Genomic DNA, 22,949 nt, shown 5'->3' on the forward strand with positions numbered 1-22,949 from the left:
TTAATGTCTCTTTCACCTGAAACACCTGACCAGAGAACCAATCAGGAAACTGGATTTTTTCAACTTTGGGTGGAGGGAATTGTGTCTCTGAGTCTTTTGTCTGTCTGCCTGCTGTCTCTGAGCTTTGGAGAAGTAGTTCTATTTTCTAATCTTCTGTTTCTAAGTGTAAGGACAAAGAGATCAGATAGTAAGTTATATGGTTTCTTTTCTTTGGTATTTGCATGAATATAAGTGCTGGAGTGCTTTGATTTGTATTCTTTTTGAATAAGGCTGTTTATTCAATATTCTTTTAAGAAATTGCCCTGTATTGTGTCATCTTAATACAGAGAGAACATTTGTATTTTTTCTTTCTTTTTTATATAAAGCTTTCTTTTAAGACCTGTTGGAGTTTTTCTTTACTTCAGGGAAATTGAGTCTGTACTCACCAGGGAATTGGTGGGAGGAAGAAATCAGGGGAGGTCTGTGTGTGTTGAATTGGCTAGCCTGATTTTGCATTCCCTCTGGGGAATAGGAAAGTCCTTTTTGTTCCAGGATTGGGAACGGAGAGGGGGAATCACTCTGCGTAGTTTCACAGAACTTGTGTCTGTGTATCTCTCCAGGAGCACCTGGAGGGGGGAAGGGAAACAGGATTATTTCCCTTTGTTGTGAGACTCAAGGGATTTGGGTCTTGGGGTCCCCAGGGAAGGTTTTTCAGGGGGACCAGAGTGCCCCAAAACACTCTAATTTTTTGGGTGGTGGCAGCAAGTACCAGGTCCAAGCTGGTAACTAAGCTTGGAGGCTTTCATGCTAACCCCCATATTTTGGACGCTAAGGTCCAAATCTGGGAATAAGGTTATAACAGGTCAGAATGCATATTTCACTCTACTTTTTTTGGCAAACCCCCTTAATGAATTGTCAGAAGAAAAGAAAAGTCACATGCTTGAGGTGTTGTCCTGGGACTCCAGAATCTGGGTTCTACCCCCAGCTCTGCCACAGACACCACTTGTGATTGTGGGCAAGTTGCTTTTCTCTCTGTGCCTCAGTTCCTGATCCGTGAAATGGGGATAATGCTTCCTGACCTCATGGGGTGTTTGTGAGGTGTATAATTAGTTACCGCAGTGATGAATCCCGTACGACAGCCTAGAAATCAATCTTAGCCCAATGAAGTTCATGGGAATCCATGATGATAACAAGATCAAGATTTGGCCCAAACCCAGCGCTTTGTAGCACTCTATTCCCCCTTGTTTCCCCGAACCAGTTTAGTTTGAACCATAATTTACCACCCCACTGTGCCATTGATGAATAGGGATGTTTCAAATGCACCCACCTTTGTTACTTGCATTTGGTTCAGAGAAAGAGAGGGAGACTGCATCCAAAGGTCTCAGAGCACGTTACAAAAGGAGAGTCCGTATCACATCCCCATTTACTTAAGGGGAAACTGAGGTGGAAGTGACTTGCCTCTGATCTACTTAGCAGTGCGGTGGCAGAACTGGGAATAGGACCAAGTTTCCTGACTTCTGGTCCAGTAGATCACACAGCCTCCTTCAGCCGCTTGGAAGGCTACTTTATCCATGTTTCCCTGTGTCCGTGTCTCTGTCACCTTTGGGGTAGCACAGACCTAGCACATACTGACTGATATTCTATTCTAGACATCTGTATTGGTGACTTTCCTTCCCGGTGTTTTAGCTGCTGCCAGGGAACAATACTGCTTTGGGGAGTTGGGGAGCTTTTTCCCACTGCTTTCTGGCATTGCTTCATTTGGAAACTATTCAGCCTCTAACCTACACGTGTACTCTCTGCCTGCTCCATGTGCTGGTTGCATGAATGACAATGTGGAATATCTGAGGGCTGGGACAGGAAATGAACTGACATTCAGTTCAGCACCACGTCTGGCTCAAGTTTCTTAACCAGAAAATAACTCCTCCTACCTTTAAGTCACTCACTGCAAGCGTTTTAACCGCTGGACTTCCATCTAGTTGACTTAGGGCTGGAGTTCAGCTATAACATTACCAAGAGGCCAGAAAAGGTCAGACAAATCTACATTAAAAATGATTCCTGTGCATGGTCACATACAGTAATTCTGCGTAGATGAAGCCAGACATGCAGTAATGGAAATGTGTCGTATGTCATAATATTGGGAACCAGGAAAACTCAAATTGCAATGTAAATCTCTCCATTCTTGACCACATTATTTTATTTCCTTTCATCTCTATTTTTCCACCATTTAAAGGATGAATTTGGCTTTTTTTAATTGTGCATTTGATCAGATGGCCACAGAATTAAAATGGTGAAACTCTCCCTTGTTCGGTCAGACTGTTGACTAGGTTAGTCTGCTTTAGTCATTATACATGATAAAGAATTGTTTTCAGATTAGAGCTGGCTGGAGAATAGGAATTCTTTGTTGCACACCATGTTGAGGTTTTGATGTTTGTCTCCGCTGCCCTGCAGAACAAACCCAAGACCTTTTGATTTCTGAAATGTTTCACTAAAACACCAGGAGGGGGCAACTTGGACATATCCTTCCATTGGTCAGGTCCCTTTGTTTGAGAGAAAAATAAGTTCCCATTGTTGTCATGTTTTACCTCTCACACAGATTTTTCTTTCTTTTCAGCCAACCCACACAGCATCCTACCTGCACTGAACAGCAGCTGCTAAAGAGAGGAGCTGGCTCTGAGAACCCCAGGGGCCGAAAATGGGAAGATGCCTGAGTTTCAACCGTAACCACTGGTTTATCGGCCTGTTCTTCTTCAGCTGTCTGAGCCATTTGGGCCTTGCCCAGTATGAGCACTGGCCCTACTATTCCGGCTACCCTGAGCAACCCCCTCCAGAATACCATGCCCCTCAGCAGCCAGCCAACGTCCCCAAGATTCAGCTGCGGCTGGCCGGGCAGAAGCGGAAGCACAACGAGGGGCGGGTGGAAGTGTTCTACAGCGGGGAGTGGGGCACAGTGTGTGACGACGACTTCTCCATCCACGCCGCTAACGTGGTGTGCAAAGAGCTGGGGTATGTGGAGGCTGTGTCCTGGGTGTCAAGCTCCAAGTATGGAAAAGGAGAAGGTAAAGTTGCCCGGTTTCCACGGCCCACCTTTGTGTTTATGTTCACTCTGCTTTCCTTGGTCCCCTGTGTGTGCCCACACCATGGTGGGGTTTCCAGTGGCAAATGATTGAAACAAAATAAACGCAAGGTCTTGTCTACATGAACACTTAGTTCATGGCAAGCTGGGGTGTACATCTCCTCCCCACTAGCCTGTAGCGCACTCCAGTATCCGGGTGGACCCTGCTGCTGTGCCCTAACAGTTCTCTTGTGTGCTTTAATCTGCTCCTGTTTCAAAGCGGAGTAGATCGACGCACACTACAGAGCTTTTAGTGCATGGTAGCAGGATCCACATGGACACTTGGCACATGGTAGGCTACTGTGGGGTTGATTTACATCCCATCTAGCCACAAATTAAGTGTCAGTGTAGGCAGGTCTGAGTTGAATTTAGTGCTATTGAGAGGGGCCCGATTGAGCCAACTGGAGATTAAAGCCCTTGATGTTTCAACACAACAGACTGAGGATGTGGCTCAGCGCTGGCCTAGAGGGGGCCACCTCTTGGAGAAGAGGAATTGACTCAGACCCCATTCCCAGGCTACCACTGCTGGTGCTAATGGAACTGAGATTTAGGGTACCCAGAAATTTCAGATTGGGAGAGGCTGGGTGGAAGTCTTGTGATTAAGCATGGGACTGGAGTGCAAGAGATGTGGGTTTGATTTCTGGCTGTTAGAGGCCTCCCCTCTGTGACCTTTCAAGGTAGCTTGTGAAGATAGGGGGCAGGGCTCAGCAGGCCTGGGGCTAACTTCTGGTTTATAGCTTATGTTCCCAAAAGCTCATGCTTCACGGTTTTGGCCAGCCACCTACAGGGGTCAGGAAGGGATATTTTCCCCTGAGTCTATTCAGGGGTCGTGGTTATCGTTGATCTCCTTTCTCTGTAGTATGATGAGTGGCCGTGGCTGGAGATGGGACACTGGACAGGGTGGGTCAGGACACTGAGCATTCTCTCTCAGCAGCTTGGCTGGTTGGTTCTTGCTCACCTGCTCAGAGTCTAACTGATTGCCATAGGTGAGGTTGGGAAGGAATTGTCCCCCAGCTCAGTTTGGCAGTGACCTTGAGGGGGAAGAGGAGTTGCCTCCCTCTGCGGTGTGTGGGTGCCAGTCACTTGCCAGGGTTCTTTGGGCATCTCTCACTTAACCATTTCCCTGCCATTGCGGGGGTCTTAGGCATTGGTGCACCTTGGTTCCCTAATATTGTCTACCTGTGGCACATCATAGTCTAGTCTCCCGGGGGTCTCAGTTTATTTGGTCTAATTTCAGTTGTCAGGTTTAGTGTGCAGGAGTTGGGTGGTGTCTGTGGCTTGTGATATTTGGGAGATCAGATGATATGATCTGGTGGTCTACGAGTGTACGACCTTCTTCAAGACACTTAATCTGTGTCTCTTGTTTCCTCATCTGTGGAACGGGGATAATAGTTCTTCCATCTTCCCACCTGTGTCTTGACTCTTCAGATTATAAGGGACTGTCTATAACTGGTAGGAAGCGGGTGGCAGACTGAAATTTTGGAGAGGCAGCAGTTCATCTTGAGTGGCTTCTGGAGTAGCCTGTGAGACCCCCAGCCTGCATTTTTAATTATGTAATTAAACACACTTTTTATAGAAATCATTCAGGAAACTAACATACTAGCTCTGGCGGGGGAAGAGTTCTCATCAGGCTGAACCTTACATGAAACTGTCTGTCTGTTTTTTCTCCTCCTTGATATTGCCTATAGATGGCTTGGATGTAAAGTGGACTGTTACAGACGAGACATCAACCCGATCGCACTTCAGTTTGGGGCTTCCAAATATGCCTTGAATTAAGATGTAGGAAGGCAAATATTGGTTTGTTATATGTAGGAATTGATTATTAAAAGCATATTTGGGGTTTAGTAGTTCCATAAGCCTCAATAACTGTATATTTACTTATGGTAGATAAGACAAACATTTGCCTACTGAATATTTTATAATTGGTAGCATGAAGCATAAAGCCAGGTTCACGCTAGATGTAACTCTATTCACTCCCTGCAGTTACACTGGGGATGAATTTGGTCCATAGTTTAACACCATTCTTTAACGCTCACACCTATAAAATTACCCATAAAAAAGCAAGCAGAGCTTAAAATTGACTTGAGAGAAATTTGAGACCTCAAATGTTGTCCCACATTGTGGATCTTGGCTCCCACGGTACAGCAGGAGATTTCCAAGGGAGAGGCCATGACATTTTAAACAAAAATTACCCTCTGATTCACTTAAAGTGAGTGCTCTTTCTCTGCGTGCTGCAGGGAGCCCAAGCCTGGCGTTGGGATTCACCAGGGCAATTTCTGCATTGCTGTGAGGTAGGGGTAGGGGTGGATCTGAGCATGACTTGGTCTGGAAGAGAGGAGGAGCATGGTTGTTGGATCCAGGATACGGTGAATCAACCAGCCAAATGCAGTAAAGCAGCTGCATTTGTGCAATGCACAGCGCATGCCTACTCCAGCCTCTGGCAGGCGGCTAGTGCACTTATTGCTGTAGCCTTAAGTTCCTGTCTCTTATCACTTGTGGATCAGGGTCTGTCTACATTGCAATGTGAGCCTGGGTTGTTAGAACTCAAGTTATCAGGTCCTGGGTTTGTTAGGCTTTGGCATGAGCATTTACATCATTCCTAACCCCTGGCTAGGAGTTGTTGAAGCCTGGGTCCCAACCTGGGGTTATGGTGTCATGTGGGCCTGAGTCCAGCCAATCATATCCCAGACTTCCTAGTGCCTACCCAAAATGTAGCCACTGTAGCCCTTTGTTCATGATGCGGGGGGGGGAACTTGACTGTCCACCAAACTTGACTGTCCAGAGGACAAAGAACATCCACCTGTCGGATGCTTCTGGCAGACTCCTAGAGCATGTGTCTGTTGTTGTGGCTCCATCTACACTGAAGACACGGGGCTTGAATCCTGGATCCCAGCTTGACTGAGACTTGGCGTCTCCACCCCCACAAGGTCCTGGAACCCTGGGTCAGCGCGATTGTGTGTAGATGGAAGGCGTTAGGCATGAGCCTGAGTTCGAACCTTGGGCTTACATGCACTGCAGTCAAACATCCACAGCAGCCCTGTGTCATCTGACTCAGGCTCATTGGGCTATAAAATTGCTATTGGGGTTGGGCTGGAGCCTGAACATCTGCGCTGCAATTTTATAGGCCCATAAGTCCAAGTCAGCTGACACGAGCCAGCCACAGGTGTTTGGTTGTGGTGTAATCACACCCTCTGAAGCTACGGCGATGGGGGATATATAGGAGACAGAGGAGGGAATGCAGCAGTTTCAGAGGCTACCCTGGTATTTTCAGTAGCAGCCTCAAAACTGGAAGAGGAGATTCCTTCCATGTGACCACCGTGAGAGCTTGCACTCTGCCATGGCCATTCACATAGGCTTGGCACAAGGCCTGGGAAAACAGTTGATATCCCTCATATGGAACATGGTAGCACTGATGCCTAGGAGGTCTTACACATCTCACTTTTAAAGGTGTCAGAATGGATTGTTACAGCTGGTGGGGGGGGGAATCTTTCTTTCTGATTCCCCAAATGTGGGACACCCCCTGTGGTCTGACACGTGGGCTAAGCATGCAGAGCTTGATTTTTATTTCAGAGGGCCTCAGCACCCCTTGAAGTCCCAAGGGGCTGTAAATGCTCAGTGCTTCTGAGAATCAGCCCCTTAAAGACTCCAAGGATGGGCACTATACAGAGCCCAGAGTGGGGCCGGTAGATTTCATGTGACGCTGTAAGTATTTTTTGTTTTTGTTTTTTTTCACCCTCATCAGCTACTGCAGGGAGAGTGTGGCCATCGTGTTGAGATGGGGGTTGTGATTTTAGGTGTCCAACTTGTTGATGCCTTAAGGAAGGCCACATTTTTCAGAAAGTCGGGGCTCAGAGCTGTCTGAGAGTCAGGCCTTGTTAAGGTGTTTCAAGTTGGCACCTGGAATTCCAGGCCTCCCAAGTCATTAGGCACCCATTGAAATTTGGGCCAAAATACACATTTAAAATGACCCTGTCAAGGTTTTTCCCCACTCTGAACTTTAAGGTACAGATGTGGGGACCTTCATGGACACTTCTAAGCGTAATTACTAGCTTAGCTCTGGTATACTGCCACCACCCAGAATTCCAGTGTCTGGGGCACTCTCTGTTCCCCAAAACTTCGTCCCCTCCCTCGGTTGCCTTGAGGGACTTCACCAATTCCCTGGTGAACACATATCCAAACCCCTTGGATCTTAAAACAAGGAGAAATTTACCATCCCCCTCCTTTCCACCCACCAATCCCTGGTGAGTCCAGATCCAATCCCCTTGGATCTTAAAACAAGGAAAAATCAATCAGGTTCTTAAAAAGAAAGCTTTTAATTAAAGAAAGAAAAGGTAAAAAGTATCTCTGTAAAATCAGGATGGAAAATGCTTTACAGGGTAAACAGATTCCTTTAGACCAGACGGACCCCCCTCTAGCCTTAGGTTCAAAGTTACAGCAAACAGAGGTAAAATCCTTCCAGCAAAAAGAAACATTTTCAAGTTGAGGAAACAAAAGTAAGACTAACATGCCTTGCCTGGCTAATTACTTACAAGTTTGAAACATGAGAGACTGATTCAGAAAGATTTGGAGAGCCTGGATGTACGTCTGGTCCCTCTTAGTCCCAAGAGCGAACAACAACAACACAAAGAGCACAAACAAAGACTTCCCTCCACCAAGATTTGAAAGTATCTTGTCCCCCTATTGGTCCTCTGGTCAGGTGTCAGCCAGGTTTACTAAGCTTCTTAACCCTTTACAGGTGAAAGAGACATTAACCCTTAACTATCTGTTTATGACAGACCCAATTCAATCAAAACTCGGAGTTCTCTCCAAATGGAAGTTTAATCAGGATTTGACATATTAGAGAGGATGCAAGAAGCCCTGGATGAAGACAACTGATTCATGGCATGTGCAATTGGAAGCCATGCTCTAATCAGCTGAGCCGAGAAGACCTATTGACACCAGACGCTCTGAAGTGGCCGTCATCAGGGGAAGCTAGCTTTTACCACAAGGAAGTTTGATTAAAATCACTTTTGCCTGCCTTTCTTTTTATGTGCTGATGCAAATGGCAGAGGGGATGGTACGCAAGAAAAATGGATTTTGTTCCACATTGCAAAACAGGACTATCTGCAGCGGGACACGGTGCCTGGTGTACACTCATTACGGTGGGACTCAGATACAATGTGCAAAGTGCAGAACTCTCTGAGCACAGCATCAGTGTGTTTTCATGTATTTATCTGAAACAACTACGCTATATGCTTCATGTTTTAAATTAAGCTTTTTCAATACCTAAGTTGGGGAAGATTTTGAAAATTTGACTTGATTTTTGGATTCCCAACCTGAGACACATTAAAAGGAGCTGATTTTCAGAGGGTGGGTGCTCAGCACTGTCAGAAAACTAGGCCCCTGTAAGATGTCTCTGCTTGGGGGGCCCCCCAACTCATTAGTCAATTTGGGAATTCTTGGCTTGTGTATCTTAATGCAGGTGTGGTTGCTATTGGACATTGAAGAACAGATCCTCAAAATTGATATAGCTCCATTAACTTCAATGGAGCGATGCTGATTTACACCAGCTCAGGATCTAACCCTAAACGTGTACCTTATTCAACTTAACCATTATGTTTCTGGTTTATAAATACCTTAAATCTTAAGTAAAGATTTTAGACCTGCCTTTGACAGGATTTACTGTGGGGAACACACGCTTAGCAGAACTGGTGTGTCAGGCTCATTTTAGATCAATTAGTGAATCTAGATTTACCAACTCTGCGGTTTGCTCACTGATGTCTCAAGCCTTTCAATTCTTTCCTCTTCAGGCAAAATCTGGATGGACAATGTCCACTGTACTGGTAAAGAGGTGACACTGGCAGCATGTACCACAAACGGCTGGGGCGTCACAGATTGCAAACACACAGAAGACGTGGGAGTCGTTTGCAGTGAAAAGAGGATCCCTGGCTTCAAGTTTGACAAGCCGTTTCTCAACCAAATAGAGGTAAATGCACTTATAACTTGAAGGAACTGATCCAGTGCCCAATGGAAGTCTTCCCACAGTGTTTTGGATCAGGCGCTATATCTGCCTATTATTGCGAATCAAATCAGAAAGACACAACATATGTGATACAGTCCTTGTAATTAGATGAATTCTTAATTTGTTAAAAGCTATGAATTATTGGGTGCCATTTTCTATAGTTGTGATTTGGCTTCTCTTTGGGGTCTTATGGTCACGTTTGGGTACAACAGAGTTGTCCATGGACATGAGCAGATTCCAAGAGTTGTGGGTTTGAGTGGATTGACTTATAAGGCAATATTTAAAGAGCTCTTTGTGCTGCTTGGCTAAAGGATGATGAAAGAGGGGCTGTAATAACTCTGCAGAGTGTCTGAAGGAGTTGAGGATTAATGTTAGGAGTACTGGGAGGAAATTTAATGAGTGTAGGCAGGACATCCGGAAAAAGTTCTTAACTGGGAGGTTAGGCTATTAGTCCGTAGAATAGTTTCCCATGGGAAATGGTGAAAGCTCTGTTGCGTGAGTCATCTTTTTAAAACTAGACTTGACAGACTCCTTGAGAATAAACTGCCAGGAAGAATCCTGTAGTGGAAAGAGGATGAGCTAGGTGAGCAAATAATTCTGTCCACCTTGGATTTTGAGTGTCTTCAGGTTGCAAACGACTAGTGATGACTCAGTGCAAAATTGCTCTCTTTACAGTGCTGTAGTGTTTTAATACGCAAATACAGGGATCACCCTTCATCATCATTTGCCAGCAGATCCCATCCAATTACCACAGTTATATCCTAGCCTAGGTATAAGTGGGAATCTGTGGTATCTGAGACACCACAGAGTGGTTTCTGTGGCTAAGTCCTGACTTGGCTGGGGACACATTTTACAGCCTGAAACAATAGTGGATAGGGGGTGTTTTTTAAGGCTCTTCTAAAACAAGGTTATTCAAAGGGCTGTTTGCTGTAGAATAACTAGTAATAACCTTTGAACATTTGGTTCCTACAGATTGCTCCATTGGAGAATGGTAAATATAATGCAGCTGGTGAAGAAATTTAGCTCTCTCTGTTTAAGGATGCGTAGGGCATGGCCTAGTGGAGGTACCACGCGCACTAGTTCTGTAGTAATCTCAGATCCTCCCAGTATATGTGTGGTGTCAAGGGGGGGGGGTCTCAGCCATTAGAGGGAAGAGGGTGCCATTTGCATTATGGAATCAGTCACCTGAGAAGCTAGTCACGGAGCTGCAAATGTAGTGGCTGTTGTGGCATGGGATGAGTCTGTGAAGGAGGGGGAAAGCTCTCCAGGATGAAGGGGATGCTGGAAGACACTCACCTGTGCACTCTTCAAACTGTCTGATGTTCTGAGTCACTGTCTGAGTGACTCTTATTGCCACGCTCATGGGTTCAGGCTCCACATTGGGTGGCACTATGTAGCTGCCCCTGTTTGAGCAGACCGTGGGGTTTGAATGCATGACCGTCACTGCCAAAGCAGGGGCCTCTACTGCTTGAGCTTAAGGATTTAGCCTCCTAAAATGATTACTGTGGCAGAATCATAAACCTTTTGTGTGGACCAGCCATGAGAGGAGTACATCGGCCCACACTCTCCTAGTATGAGTGGCGTAAGCATTGGCATTCACACCTGAGTGGAAAGAAAACCCCAGGCCAGAAGCCCTAGCCAGAGTCCACTTTGCAGCAGAATGACAGAGGGGAAATACATTGGTGGCATTCCATTTATCATCTGTGTATCTGTTTCCCCACCCGACGCTATTGACCTACCGCACGGAGCTGCTGTGTAACTTCAGCTGGGTAATGCGTAAAGAGCTTTGAGACAGTCTTGTGAAAGGCGTCGCAGATGTGCGAGGAATTGCTACAGTGGCTTTCTCCCATTTCCCACCACCATCCCCTTAGCAGCTTCCCATAAATGAGTAAGAAGGGAAATGAGGTCTTTCGTATCCTAACAGGGATCTCTCAGTGACCAGCTCAATGGCACCATTGTTTGTTTATAGAGGAGTATATACAAAATCCTGGAATATCAGAGATGGCTTTGGCAGATGCTTGCTTCCCTATAGCAACCCGGGAATTATTAGCACAGAGGCTGGAGGAAAACATGCATCAGTCTAGACAGAGGTCATCTCGCTCGGGGATGCTTCCGATATTAATCATAAAATTTAGAGTTCTAGTGCTTAGCTAATGGAAAAGCAGAGGTTTGACTAATGAGTTAAACACGTTGGGTTAACTTAGGCCTGGTTTGTTCCGACTTGCTGCTGCTTTTGAGGTTTTGATTCATTTTATACGTTCCAAGCAAAGTTTAAGCAGTTTAAATGGTGCAAATGTGAGTCACTAACAAGATCCTGCAGGAGCAGGAAAAGGTGTGAAATAAGTCAAATTCTCTACTGCCTGGCTGATCTCTGAGGCTCTTGGATCATCCATGCTAAAGAACAGTAGCAGCCCTCCTAGGAATAGCAGGGGAGCGTTGGTGACTTAAGCGTATTGTGTTTGCAAAGAAAATGGAACTTCTCTTTTAGGGGCCTGATCCTACCACAGGCTGAGTACCCTCAGTCTGTCTAGGTTCTTGTAAGACCCCATTCTGATGTCAGTAAACATTATTAACATTACCAGTTGAGGCAGAGAGAGAGTAAATCACTTGAGCCAAAGATCACACAGGAAATCTGTGGACTGAAAGAATTGAACCCGCATTTTCGTAATCTTGGGTCAATGCGGTTACCACAAAATCATTCTTCCTTTTGTGTCAATGGAAAGTTGCAACTTCTACCTTAGTAAAGACTGCAGAATCAGCTCCTTAGTCCAGCTCTATTGCCATGACGCATCCAGCCCTTTCTTTCTATTAGAGGCTTGAACATGGTGGGATAATTTGGATGACTCTTGTAACTAGCTGCATCTATTTATGACTTAATAAGCATAGAATCTAGAGGATTAGGGTTGGAAGAGACCTCAGGAGGTCATGTAGTCCAACCCCCTGCTCAAAGCAGGACCAATACCAACTAAATTATCCCAACCAGGGCTTTGTCAAGCCAGACCTTAAAAACCTCTAAGGAAGGAGATTCCACCACCTCTCTGGGTAACCCATCCCAGTGCTTCACCACCCTCCTAGTGAAATAGTGTTTCCTAATATCCAACCTAGACCTCCCCCACTGCAACTTGAGATCATTGCTCCTTGTTCTGTCATCTGCTGTCATCTGCCACCACTGAGAACAGCTGAGCTCCATCCTCTTTGGAACCCCCCTTCAGGTAGTTGAAGGCTGCTATCAAATCCCCCCTCACTCTTCTCTTCTGCAGACTAAACAATCCCAGTTCCTTCAGCCTCTCCTCATAAGTCATGTGCCCCAGCCCCCTGATCATTTTCGTTGCCCTCCGTTGGACTCTCTCCAGTTTGTCCACATCCTTTCTGTAGTGCGGGCTCAAAACTGGACACAATACTCCAGATGTGGCCTCACAAGTGCCAAATAGATCTTCCCTCGATCTGCTGGCAATGCTCCTACTAATGCAGCCCAATATGCAGTTAGCCTTCTTGGCAACAAGAGCACACTTGTTGACTTATATCCTGCTTCTCATCCACTGCAATCCCAGGTCATTTTCTGCAGAATTGCTGCTTAGCCAGCTTGTCCCTAGCCTGTGGCAATGCATGGGTTTCTTTGGTCCTAAGTGCAGGACTCTGCACTTGTCCTTGTTGAACCTCATCAGATTTCTTTTGGCTCAATCCTCCAATTTGTCTAGGTCACTCTGGACCCTACCCCTACCCTCCAGCGCATCTGTGTCTCCTCGCAGTTTAGTGCCATCTGTGAACTTGCTGAGGTTGCAATCCATCCTATCATCCAGATCATTATCTCTAGATCTCAAGGCACTTCACAAAGGAGGTAAATTGGGGCAAACTGAGGTACAGGGAGGTGAAGTGTCACCAAACATCAGTTGCAGAGCCAGCAATAGAATGCGGATCTCCTGAGTCACAGTCTATTGTCTTATCCACTAGGCTGCACAGCCTTCCTGCAAAAGTGGTCTGGCTTTCACCTGGAGCTCCAAGCGGAGCTCAGCACCTCTGAAAATCAGGCCTCTCTTATTTAGGTGCCTAAATATGGATTTAGAGTCTTAAGTGTAGGCACCTAGACTTGAAAAATTTGACCTCTAATTATAGCATGAGGGAGGCCAGAAAGGGAGCTAAAAGCCTGAGCTTTGGCTGGTGCACGCAACTGTCTCGGGGCAGGCAACCTATGGCACACATTCCAAAGGCAGCACGCACGCTGATTTTCAGTGTCACTCACGCTGCCTGGGTCTTGGCACCATTCCAGGGGGCTCGGCATTTTAATTTAATTTTAAATTAAGCTTCTTAAACATTTTAAAAACCTTTATTTACTTTACATACAACAATAGTTTGTCTATAATATATAACTAGAGACCTTCTAAAAATATTAAAATGTGTTACTGGCACGCAAAACCTTAAATCACAGTGAATAAATCAAGACTCAGCACACCACTTCTGAAAGGTTGCTGACCCCTGGACTATCTCATGAAACCTTTCAAAGGCAGGACAGAAGAAAGGGTTAGTTCTCAAAATCCCTCTCCTTCGCCTGCTAGCAGTGATGCAATTGATTGCTGGTGCACCAGCTGGTGTAGCTCAGTTGAGGTCAATGGAGTTATGCTGCTTTCCACTCGCTGAGAATTTGGCCCAATATTGATGTGTTCATACCTCCTGCACATTACTTTGCCTGAACTGTTGGCGGCTCCTAAGTAGGATAAAAACATACTATTGCTCCTACTGTGCATAGTCAAACCCATTTTATCACATCCCTCTGAGAGGTCAGGGCATGTTGGAAGGTCGTCTCTTCTGCTGTTTTATTACAGCAGGACCACAGACCAACGCTAAGGGTGATCGGCAATGAATTTTAAAAATTCCATTCCAAAGGTATTTTTCAGTAACAGTTAGCTGCTAAATATCTAACCTTCTCTTCCTCCTCTTCTCCGTCCCCCCCCCGGAGGGCGCTAAGCATCGCTTTTTCTTGTTAGCAGCTGGTATGACATAGTTTCAAGTCAAAGGTGAGGAGATCAGAGGGTCATAAGATCCGAAACAGGGAGGTCAAGATGCCTGTGCGAATGAATGTTGAAAGTCTTTGCTTTTCCATCGCACGTCTGGGAACCTTGCACATCTTGCTCAGATTCTCCAAAGGAAACTGTTTTGGACACTCCTACTTTTTCACATCTAGCCCACCTGATGCACTCTTCTCCCACTCATCCACTTTTTCCAGTTGGAAGGTTTCTGGGCTTTCTGGTAGCCTGAAATTGTTTATTAAGTAGGCTCATCACGGCCTGGTCTAAGCGGGAAAATTCCACTAGTTTAACTTAAATCACTTTTTAAACCAATGCAAACCTCCCATGTGGACAGCCTTAGTTTAGTTTAATTTAAACCAATTCTTAATCAATTTAAGATGAACCAAAATAAACTTGGTTTAAGCCGAAATAAGGGGCTCTAAAACTACAACTTTAACAAATCCAGTGCATCTTTCTCTCATAGAAAGGCCTAATTCTTAATAACTATGGCATTTCCTAAATGAATGCATAGAACGATTGTGTGGCTATGTACAATGGAACCTGCTTACGTGAATGAGTTCAGTTACACCACTGTCAGGATTTATTGTAGAAGTCCCAGATTTCTTAGGTTGATTTTCATGCTTTATATAGTGATACTCCAGTCCATTTCAGAGTGAAGTTTCTCTCTGGTATAAGTGGGTTCTGAGTGCTAATCCTATGAATTATCAGATGGTGCCACTGCTAAATATTTTAATCTAAAGCTGTCTACACCACAGTAAAACACCTGTGGCTGGGCTGTGTCATCTGACTTGGGCTTATAGGTTTGGGCTGCAGGGCTATAAAATTGCAGTGTAGATGTCATGGCTCAGGCCGGAGCCTGGGCTGTGAGGCTCGTCAAGGTGGGAGGGTCTCACAGCCCAGGTTCCGGCCTGAGCCCTGATGTCTATGCTGCAGTTTTATAGCCCTACAGCCCAAGCCCAAGTCAGCTAATATGGGCTAGCCACAGGTGTTTTTATTGCATGTGTAGGCATGTCCTAAGGTTCCTGAGTTCTATTACCAGACCTGCCACTGCCTCCTTATGTGACCCTTGGGAAAGACTTTTAATCTCTCTGTGCTTCAGATTTTTCCCATCTGTAATATGGATATCATATGCCACAGCCCCCTTGTGAGATAGGTAAGGAAGATTGCTTGTTTGGAAAGTGCCTTGAGATCCTCCTGGGATAAACACTTCAGAACTGTAAAGTATTATTTAGGTTTAATACAGAAGGCTAGATCATTAGCTGGTGTAAATTGGTGTAGCTCTGTTTCAGTGGGACTCAGTCAGTGGAGCTATTCAGGCTTATACCAGCTGAGGATTTGAAATAGGTTCCTAAAATCAAGCTGGCAAAATCTTTACACTCTTCAGAAGCAACATTATATCCCTTTAACAAATGTTATTTTTATTGGGAAATGTCCCTTGGGTTCCTAATCTGGAAACACTGCAAGTAAAGTGTAGAGGATGAAATTTTCCAGAGATGACTGTAAAAGGTTGGTCTGTGTATATGATCAGAGAGACTTTTTCCATTACAGCTCTTTTCACAGTCTGAGGATTCTCTCTTCTCGTCCCTGCTCCTTCCGACCCCATCCTGACATGAAAGAATATACCTGCTCATTGCTGCTTGTGAGGCAATAATTCTTCTAGCAGCTGAACAAAAGGAGCCTTCCCCAGAGCTTTTCAGTCACATGCATCAGTGTCCTTAAATCCCCTTCTTTCAGTAGTGTGGGAGTTCTTGTATTATGGAAAAGCTGGTGGTTACAGACAAAACCTTGAGGCACAGCTGTTGAAACTGTTACCACTGGTTCATGCTGCGTGAACCAGTGGTAACAGCTTTGCCACGCACCACTGGTTTATGCTGCGTGGCAAAGCGGTATTATAATAGTCCTTTGAGATCATCAGATGAAGAAGGCAAAGTGCTTGATTAATATGGCATAATTCATCCTCCCAACCCCCTAGGGAAGCTATTATCCCTCTTACAAATGGGGAAACCGAGGCATGGGAAGGTGAAATCTTTCATAAGGCCACCTAGGACTCTGTGTTAGAAGTGGGAATGGAACTCAGAAGTACTGATTCACAGACCCCTGTCCAAACCACTAGATCCTACTCCTGCCATCATGAGAGATTTGGCTTTTTAACTCTTACCACACTGATATTAGTTCTCTGTGAGCGGCACCGAGAAATAGATGAGACCTTTTTCCATTCTCTTAGCTCGTCTTCCCGTTCCCCTGGGAGCACTCCATCGCCCCACCTACCTTCCCATTGCTGCCACCCAGCTCCCCACTGCAGCCCATGCCATGGAATGCCGTGCTGGATCCTTTCCTGTTCCTCCCTGGCCATTACTCCCCTCAACTCTCCTCCTCCCTACTGGTTCCCAACAAGAACCAGTAGTAGGGGAAAGCTGGCCATGTGGTGAGCACAGCCCAGAGATGACAAAGGGTTTTTGGCTGCAGGGAAACAGGACACAACTCGCTCTGTCCTGCTGTGCCTCCATGCTGCTTGATGCTTTAGCATTCCTCATAGTGCCCTCATAGCATACATGTCCCGTACATGACAGACAGCAGATGTCTGTCTACACTTAAAACGTGACAGCAGCACAGCTGTTCACTGCAGCGCTTCAGTGTAGACACTCGCTACAGTGACAGGAGAGGTTCTTGTCACTTTAGATAATCCACCTCCTTGAGAGGCGATACCTAGTTTAATGGAACAATTCTTCTGTCGACCTAGTGCTGTCTACATCAGGAGTTTAGACCAGCATAGTTACATCTTTCCAGTGGGTGGATTTCACACCCCTGACAGACCTAGCTATGATGAAGTAAGTTTCCAGTGTAGACCAGGCCTGTGTGGAGCTCCTTTTGAAGCTGAACATTTCTACTGGGGATTGGGAGAAACTTGTGACTATATATGGCTAAGAACTCTAATTATCTCAACAAATGGGGTATCGTCCACACATATAGCTGTTGACCTTGTGTCTCTAGTACACATGGTTTGGTGAATCCAGGCCTCATGCTGTAAGCCAAATGGTGAACTCTTGACGCCCACTGGTACTGAGTTGTCCCATTACTTTAATAGAATAATAGAATATCATGGTTGGAAGGGACCTCAGGAGACCATCTAGTCCAACCCCCTGCTCAAAGGTGGACCAATCCCCAACTAAATCATCCCAGCCAGGGCTTTGTCAAGCCTGACCTTAAAAAGTTCTAAGGAAGGAGATTCCACCACCTCCCTAAGTAACCTATTCCAGTACTTCAGCACCATCCTAGTGAAAAAGTTTTTCCTAATATCCAACTTAAGCCTCCCCCACTGCAACTTGAGACCATTACTCCTTGTTCTGTCATCTGCTACCACTGCGAAGAATCTAGATCCATCCTCTTTGGAACCCCCTTTTAGCTATCAATGAAAGCAGCTATCAATGGGGTATGTGATCTGCTCCTATGCAGAAGACTGATTGCCATGCAACAGACGGGTTGAGAGAGAGAGAGAGGCTGAAATGTCACAGCCAAGAGTTAGTGATGGATGATCTGCAACAAAATGGTGAGACACTAGGCTAGAAAGAACAGATTTATCTTAGGGCAAATTTTCAACCATTCAAAAAAACCTCTTTGTTCATGCCAGATATTTTCTGTGCTCCTGGCATGTTTTTACCCTTGAGATTTGTTCAAAGGATCATTTCTTGGGAGTGATCCTAAAAATGCACATACCAGAGCAGCTCCATTAATGTGCGGCTGGTTTGTGAGAATTAGCCTGCTGCCCCTTCTCCTTGGCTGTGCAAATACTCAGCTTTCCGAACTTAGGAAAGGAGTGTTTGCTCAGCTCTACTGGGAAGTTTAAATTACAGTGAGTGGATATTACAGAGGGAAATTTTTCTCTCCTGGAAAAAGAAACTCTGCATAGTCTAAATACCCAGACAGCGTCTCATTGATGTTACAGGAGCAGGGACCTGTGGCTTGGGTTTGTTTGTGAATACCTCTTCGCCTCTGTGAACCTTAAAAGGGAAAGGCAGGTAAATCTTCCCTGCTGAAAATCGTCACCTCTCTCCACTTGATCACTCTTACCTGTGTGTAGTAGTAGTAAGCAGCATGCCACTAAGGGGTTAAAAAGCAACAGTCTTGGAGTGGAAGCGTGGCAGGTGTGTGGCTAACCAAATTCTAGTAGAGTGTGACAAATGGAGTAGTGTGAAATGGTTGTAAATGCTGAGCTTAGTGAATGAAAAGACAGGCAAACGGAATTGGTAAATCTATTTACTGCAATCTTTACATGTGTACTTACCTGGGTAGGGCTATGTGTACACCCACATTCTAGAATACACATGGCCAAATTCATCCCGGGTGTAACTCCATTGTCTTCAGGGAGGTGGGTTTAACCCATTATGTTTTATCTAGGTTTTAGAAATTATTTTGGGTTCCATTTTTTAAACTCAGGATAAAACTTGAAGCATTATGCTCTCTGATCGACATTAGTGGCCTGATTTGTAGCTTGGGACTAACCATGATTGTGGAGTGTGTAACTGAGGCTACTTGTAGTGGCATGGCTTCTGGACAGACAATGAAATTGATCGGATGCTTTTAAGGCCCTGCTAGCATTAAACAAGGTGAGTGGGAGCCGGGGGGGGGGTGTAAATCCAGTTGTTCTTGGAAGATCAGTGTATGTCTGTGAATACACCTGTGCATTGAGCACTGGATTTCCTTGGAAGCATATAAGAAAGGAACAATAAGTGTTTATAAATACATATGCTGAGTGGCAATAATCGCTACTCTGGAAAATGTAAGGCATGGCCAGTTTAGTTCCTTTCACACCAGGATCTCCAAGCACTTTATAACCATTTAATTCAGCTTTTCAATGCCCCTTTGTCCTAGATGCCCATTTTGCAGATGGTGTAACGAAGCAAGAAAGGCTGAGGATCGGATTTTTCAGTGAATCACTCAAATCACAGTAATGGAGGCGAAGCATTTGGAAAAGAGCCCAACAGTCCTGACTCCTTGCCCCTAGACACTGTTTTGCCCATTCTTCTGCTAATTTATCATGAAAAATTATACTGATCCAGGGTAGAACAAGAATGATCTAAGCCAAACAATCTCTGCATCATGGGATTGATTTTTCAGTTACACTAAGGCCCCTTGACACTGTTCTGGCAATGTCAAGGTGCCTCAAAAGCAGGTGGAAATGTAGCCTATACCGGCTTTAAGGCCCCTTTCCATGCCAGAGTGGGGTAAAATGAACCTTAGTGTAAATGAGACTCTAAGTCCCAAATATTCTTCAAAGGCTTCACCAGACATTGGCAGCTGTCGAATTCATTCTGAAGTTTGTGTTCTCCACAAAAGCATGAGTGAAGGATATGCTTTTGACGGCCTGCTTTTCAAATAGCTTGTCTCGCCACCTTGTGTTGTCTAAATATAGTGTAAATATACTTAGCAATTTTATGGGCTACAGTAACAGGATCCTACTATAATTTTTAAGAGTAGACACCTGGTGGTTTTTTTAAAGTATCTCAGAAACATCCTTTTAAAAATATTTAACTCTGCCCCTTCACTTTAATATAGGATTCACTACTAAATATATTTAATGGCTGCAGCTTTTAGATATCAGCAAATATAACTGCTACCTGGGTCTAAATTCCAGCACTAGCTAGACTGTGGGTGGAACTATCTGTAGGCCTGATCGAGTGAGTGTTCGGCATAATGCCATGCCTTGGGCTGAGGGGGTGTTTGCCGAGCATCAGAATGTCAGATCAAAGCCTGGAGAATGTATCCACTTGTTTCCTAGCGCCCTATTTAGATGGTAACAATAACCAGTTCAAAGGACCTGGTTACAACATGGTCAAAAGTTGTAGTGTTGATAGGAGCTAACCATGTACCGATTAGCTACACTTGTCCAGGTCCTCCCCCGCATTGAGGAGGAACACTGTTAAGTCCTGTTTATGTTACAGCTTTTAACAATGTTGTACTGGGCTCTGTTGACTAGGTGGTGGTTATAGTATATAATCTGTTTCAGACATAACTATTTGGGACTCGGGATGGGAAGTGCAAGATTTCAGGGGAACCTATCCTCTTACAATGTTCTGCAAATTTTAAATCTTCCTTACCATCTAGTTCCTTTTTTATAAATGAATGAGGTTTTCCTGCTGACATGGCAGGCTTTATCTAGTTGGTGGGATTCTAGGTGAGAAAATATGGCCAAGGGCCTATTCTAATGTCCAGCACTGAAGAGTGATGTTCCATACAGATGGTGTGCACTTCTGTCCAAGCTTTCTCATGCACCCATCTCTGCAGTATCTCAGGAACCACAAACAATATCATTGTGGTCCGATTCGCTGGCCACTCATAGGCTGCCTTGTCTTCTAAAAGGTTACTTCAGAGAGTGGCTCATTAATTCTCTGAGCCAATGAATGGAGTCATGCTTGTTGATGAAGACTAGAAGTGAGTGCCAGAACTGAACTAGACAGGCTGGTTTATCCCATCTATGAGGGTCGGATCCAAAGCCTATACAATGAATGAAAAGATTCCCATTGATTAAATGAGCTCTAGATCAGACCCTTAATGAACATCCCTTGAAAGAATGACTTGATCATTGGTTAGCTACAGAGAGGTGCCCTAGCAGTACCAGTTTAGGTTAAGTGAAGACCCGAGTGGCTATTTTATACGCAGAAAGGAAATATTTACCACTCTTGCCTATCTAGATTATGGCTAGAAGTTCACAAATAGAATAAAAAGCTTGTCTCTCTCACCAACAGAAGCTGGTCCAATAAAAGATATGACCTCCCGCACCTCAGCTCTCTAATATCCAGGGACTCTCACTGCAACAACATCAATGCATACAAATAAAATATAGTCCTCTTAAAAGTTACACTGAACTTAAGGAATGGCTAGCCAAGGGGATACTGAGTTTTTTAAAGTACCTCTTGGTCACTGGTTAGAATCCAGTGCAAGTCATTGCCATCTAAAGGTCTTCAGCGTCCCATGTGGCATTGAGGTTGGTGGCTCTGACTCCATCTTACGAAAAGCACCGCCATGTTTTCCACTCAGCCTCAGCAAAGAGGTCAAGGGCGGAAGAGGTTACAGAGAACATCCTCTTCTCTTGCCCCTTGAGGGTTGAGAGGCGGCTGCAAGCTCCTCAAGTCAGGCAATGTTCTTGTATTTCTGGGGAGCACCTAACACACTCTGGGCACCAGTGCAAATAAACTATCAGTAATGTGTGGGTGAAGGGAGATATGTGAAGGAAATTCATATTGCTTTTATTCCTGCATGTCCTTGTTCTGAGCAAAATGGAGGATCTCAGTTTGCCGGGCCAGATCAAACCATTATTATTATTCATTCATATTATGGCTGCATCTTAGAACCCCAATCGTAGGCCAGGACCCCATTGTGCTAGGCACAGTACAAACACCAAACAGAAAGATTGCATGGCTCTTTGGAGCAGGGACTGTCGACTAACTGGACTCCTACTTGTCGGCACCGGCAGTACTGGCGAAAGCTACTGACTTGATACTCCCAGAAACTGACAAGCCCCATTTATCCACAGAGTAGATTGAATACAGGATACAAGATTTCACATATACATCTTGCTTTCTTACTTACCCACCCTCAAGTATTCTTGACATGAACAGTTTTTTTTTCTTGTTTGTTATGATAAATCTGTTTTACTCTCTCTGTGTCAGTTTAAATGTTTACTTCTTTCTAAATGCAAACCTGCACGCAACATAAAGGTGTGTCTGGAGGGAAAGGGGAAATCTGAGCATTTGTTGTAGCAGCCAAAGCCCAGACAAACATCAATAAAAGTACAGCCACGTTAAACCAGTGGGTTTGTTTAATGCTATAAATTTGCAGTGCTGCTTTCTGCTTGCTCAAGTGGTTCCTTCTGTTTGGTTTGTGGCTGTCACTTTGGTATCAGAGGGCAGTGGCTCTGATGGCATGTTTGGTGGTCCAGCGCTGTCTCCTAACAGAAGTTCTGAGCTGGGCAGTAGATAGACCTGAGAACATAGTGTTCTCTGCTTAGGAAAGGGACCAAGGTATAGTCTGCAGCAGGTCAGCCTGAGCTTGCCAGTCCATTCAGCAGCGATGGCCTTGCTAGGTTTTCTCATGGGGTACAGTTCACCTTTCTATTTTATATTGCCTCCACCTAAGCAACTTGCAACCATTAACGAATGTATCCACAAAGCCAGGAGTGGCCAACCTGCAGCTCCAGAGCCACCTGCAGCTCCTCAGAAGTTAATATGCGGCTCCTTGTCTAGGCACCAACTTTCCAACGTGCCGGGGGGTGCTTACTGCTCAACCCCTGGCTCTGCCCCACTCCTTCCTGCCCCCTCCCCTGAGCATGCCATGTCCTCACTTCTCCCCCTCCCTCCCCAGAGCCTGCTGCATGCCACAAAACAGCTGTTTGGGAGGGAGGGGGAGGCGCTGATTGGCAGTGCTGCTGGTGAGTGGGAGACGCTGGGGGGCTGCTGATGTATTACTGTGGCTCTCTGGCAATGTCCATTGGTAAATTCTGACTCCTCCTCAGGCTCGGGTAGGCCACCCCTGCTCTAAGCACTTCTGGGAGGGTGAGAAGTATCCTCCTTCTCTTGGACTGAAGTGACCACTTGCTGCAATGAAGAATCTCCATGATATTGCATGCTGCTATTCTCTGTCTCATGTCTGCCAGCTGATTCTCTCCCCTAGCATTTCCTCTTTGTCACCTCCATGCTGGCAACTTCCAGTGCAAAGGGGGAGGCTGCTTGTGAAGCCCTTCACCGTGCAGCAAAAACCTCTGCAATTTGTATTGCATTAGTTTGTAACAGCTCCCATCATTTACAGAGACCCCATCATGTTGGGTGCTGGGGTCCCT

The 22,949-nt window shown here is 45.3% G+C and overlaps 1 protein-coding gene across 1 annotated transcript in view; it reads left to right on the forward strand.

The window, feature by feature from the left end:
• LOXL2 (lysyl oxidase like 2) overlaps positions 1–22,949 on the forward strand; it is a 96,798-nt gene that overhangs the window by 18,832 nt on the left and 55,017 nt on the right. Inside the window, exons 2-3 of the mRNA XM_030552048.1 lie at positions 2,591–3,035; positions 8,881–9,056. Coding sequence (XP_030407908.1) covers positions 2,672–3,035; positions 8,881–9,056 — 540 coding nt within the window. The 5' untranslated portion in view covers positions 2,591–2,671. The remainder of the gene's footprint in view (positions 1–2,590; positions 3,036–8,880; positions 9,057–22,949) is intronic.

Source organism: Gopherus evgoodei, chromosome 2 (assembly GCF_007399415.2).
Source record: "Gopherus evgoodei ecotype Sinaloan lineage chromosome 2, rGopEvg1_v1.p, whole genome shotgun sequence".
Lineage (NCBI taxonomy): Eukaryota > Metazoa > Chordata > Testudines > Testudinidae > Gopherus > Gopherus evgoodei.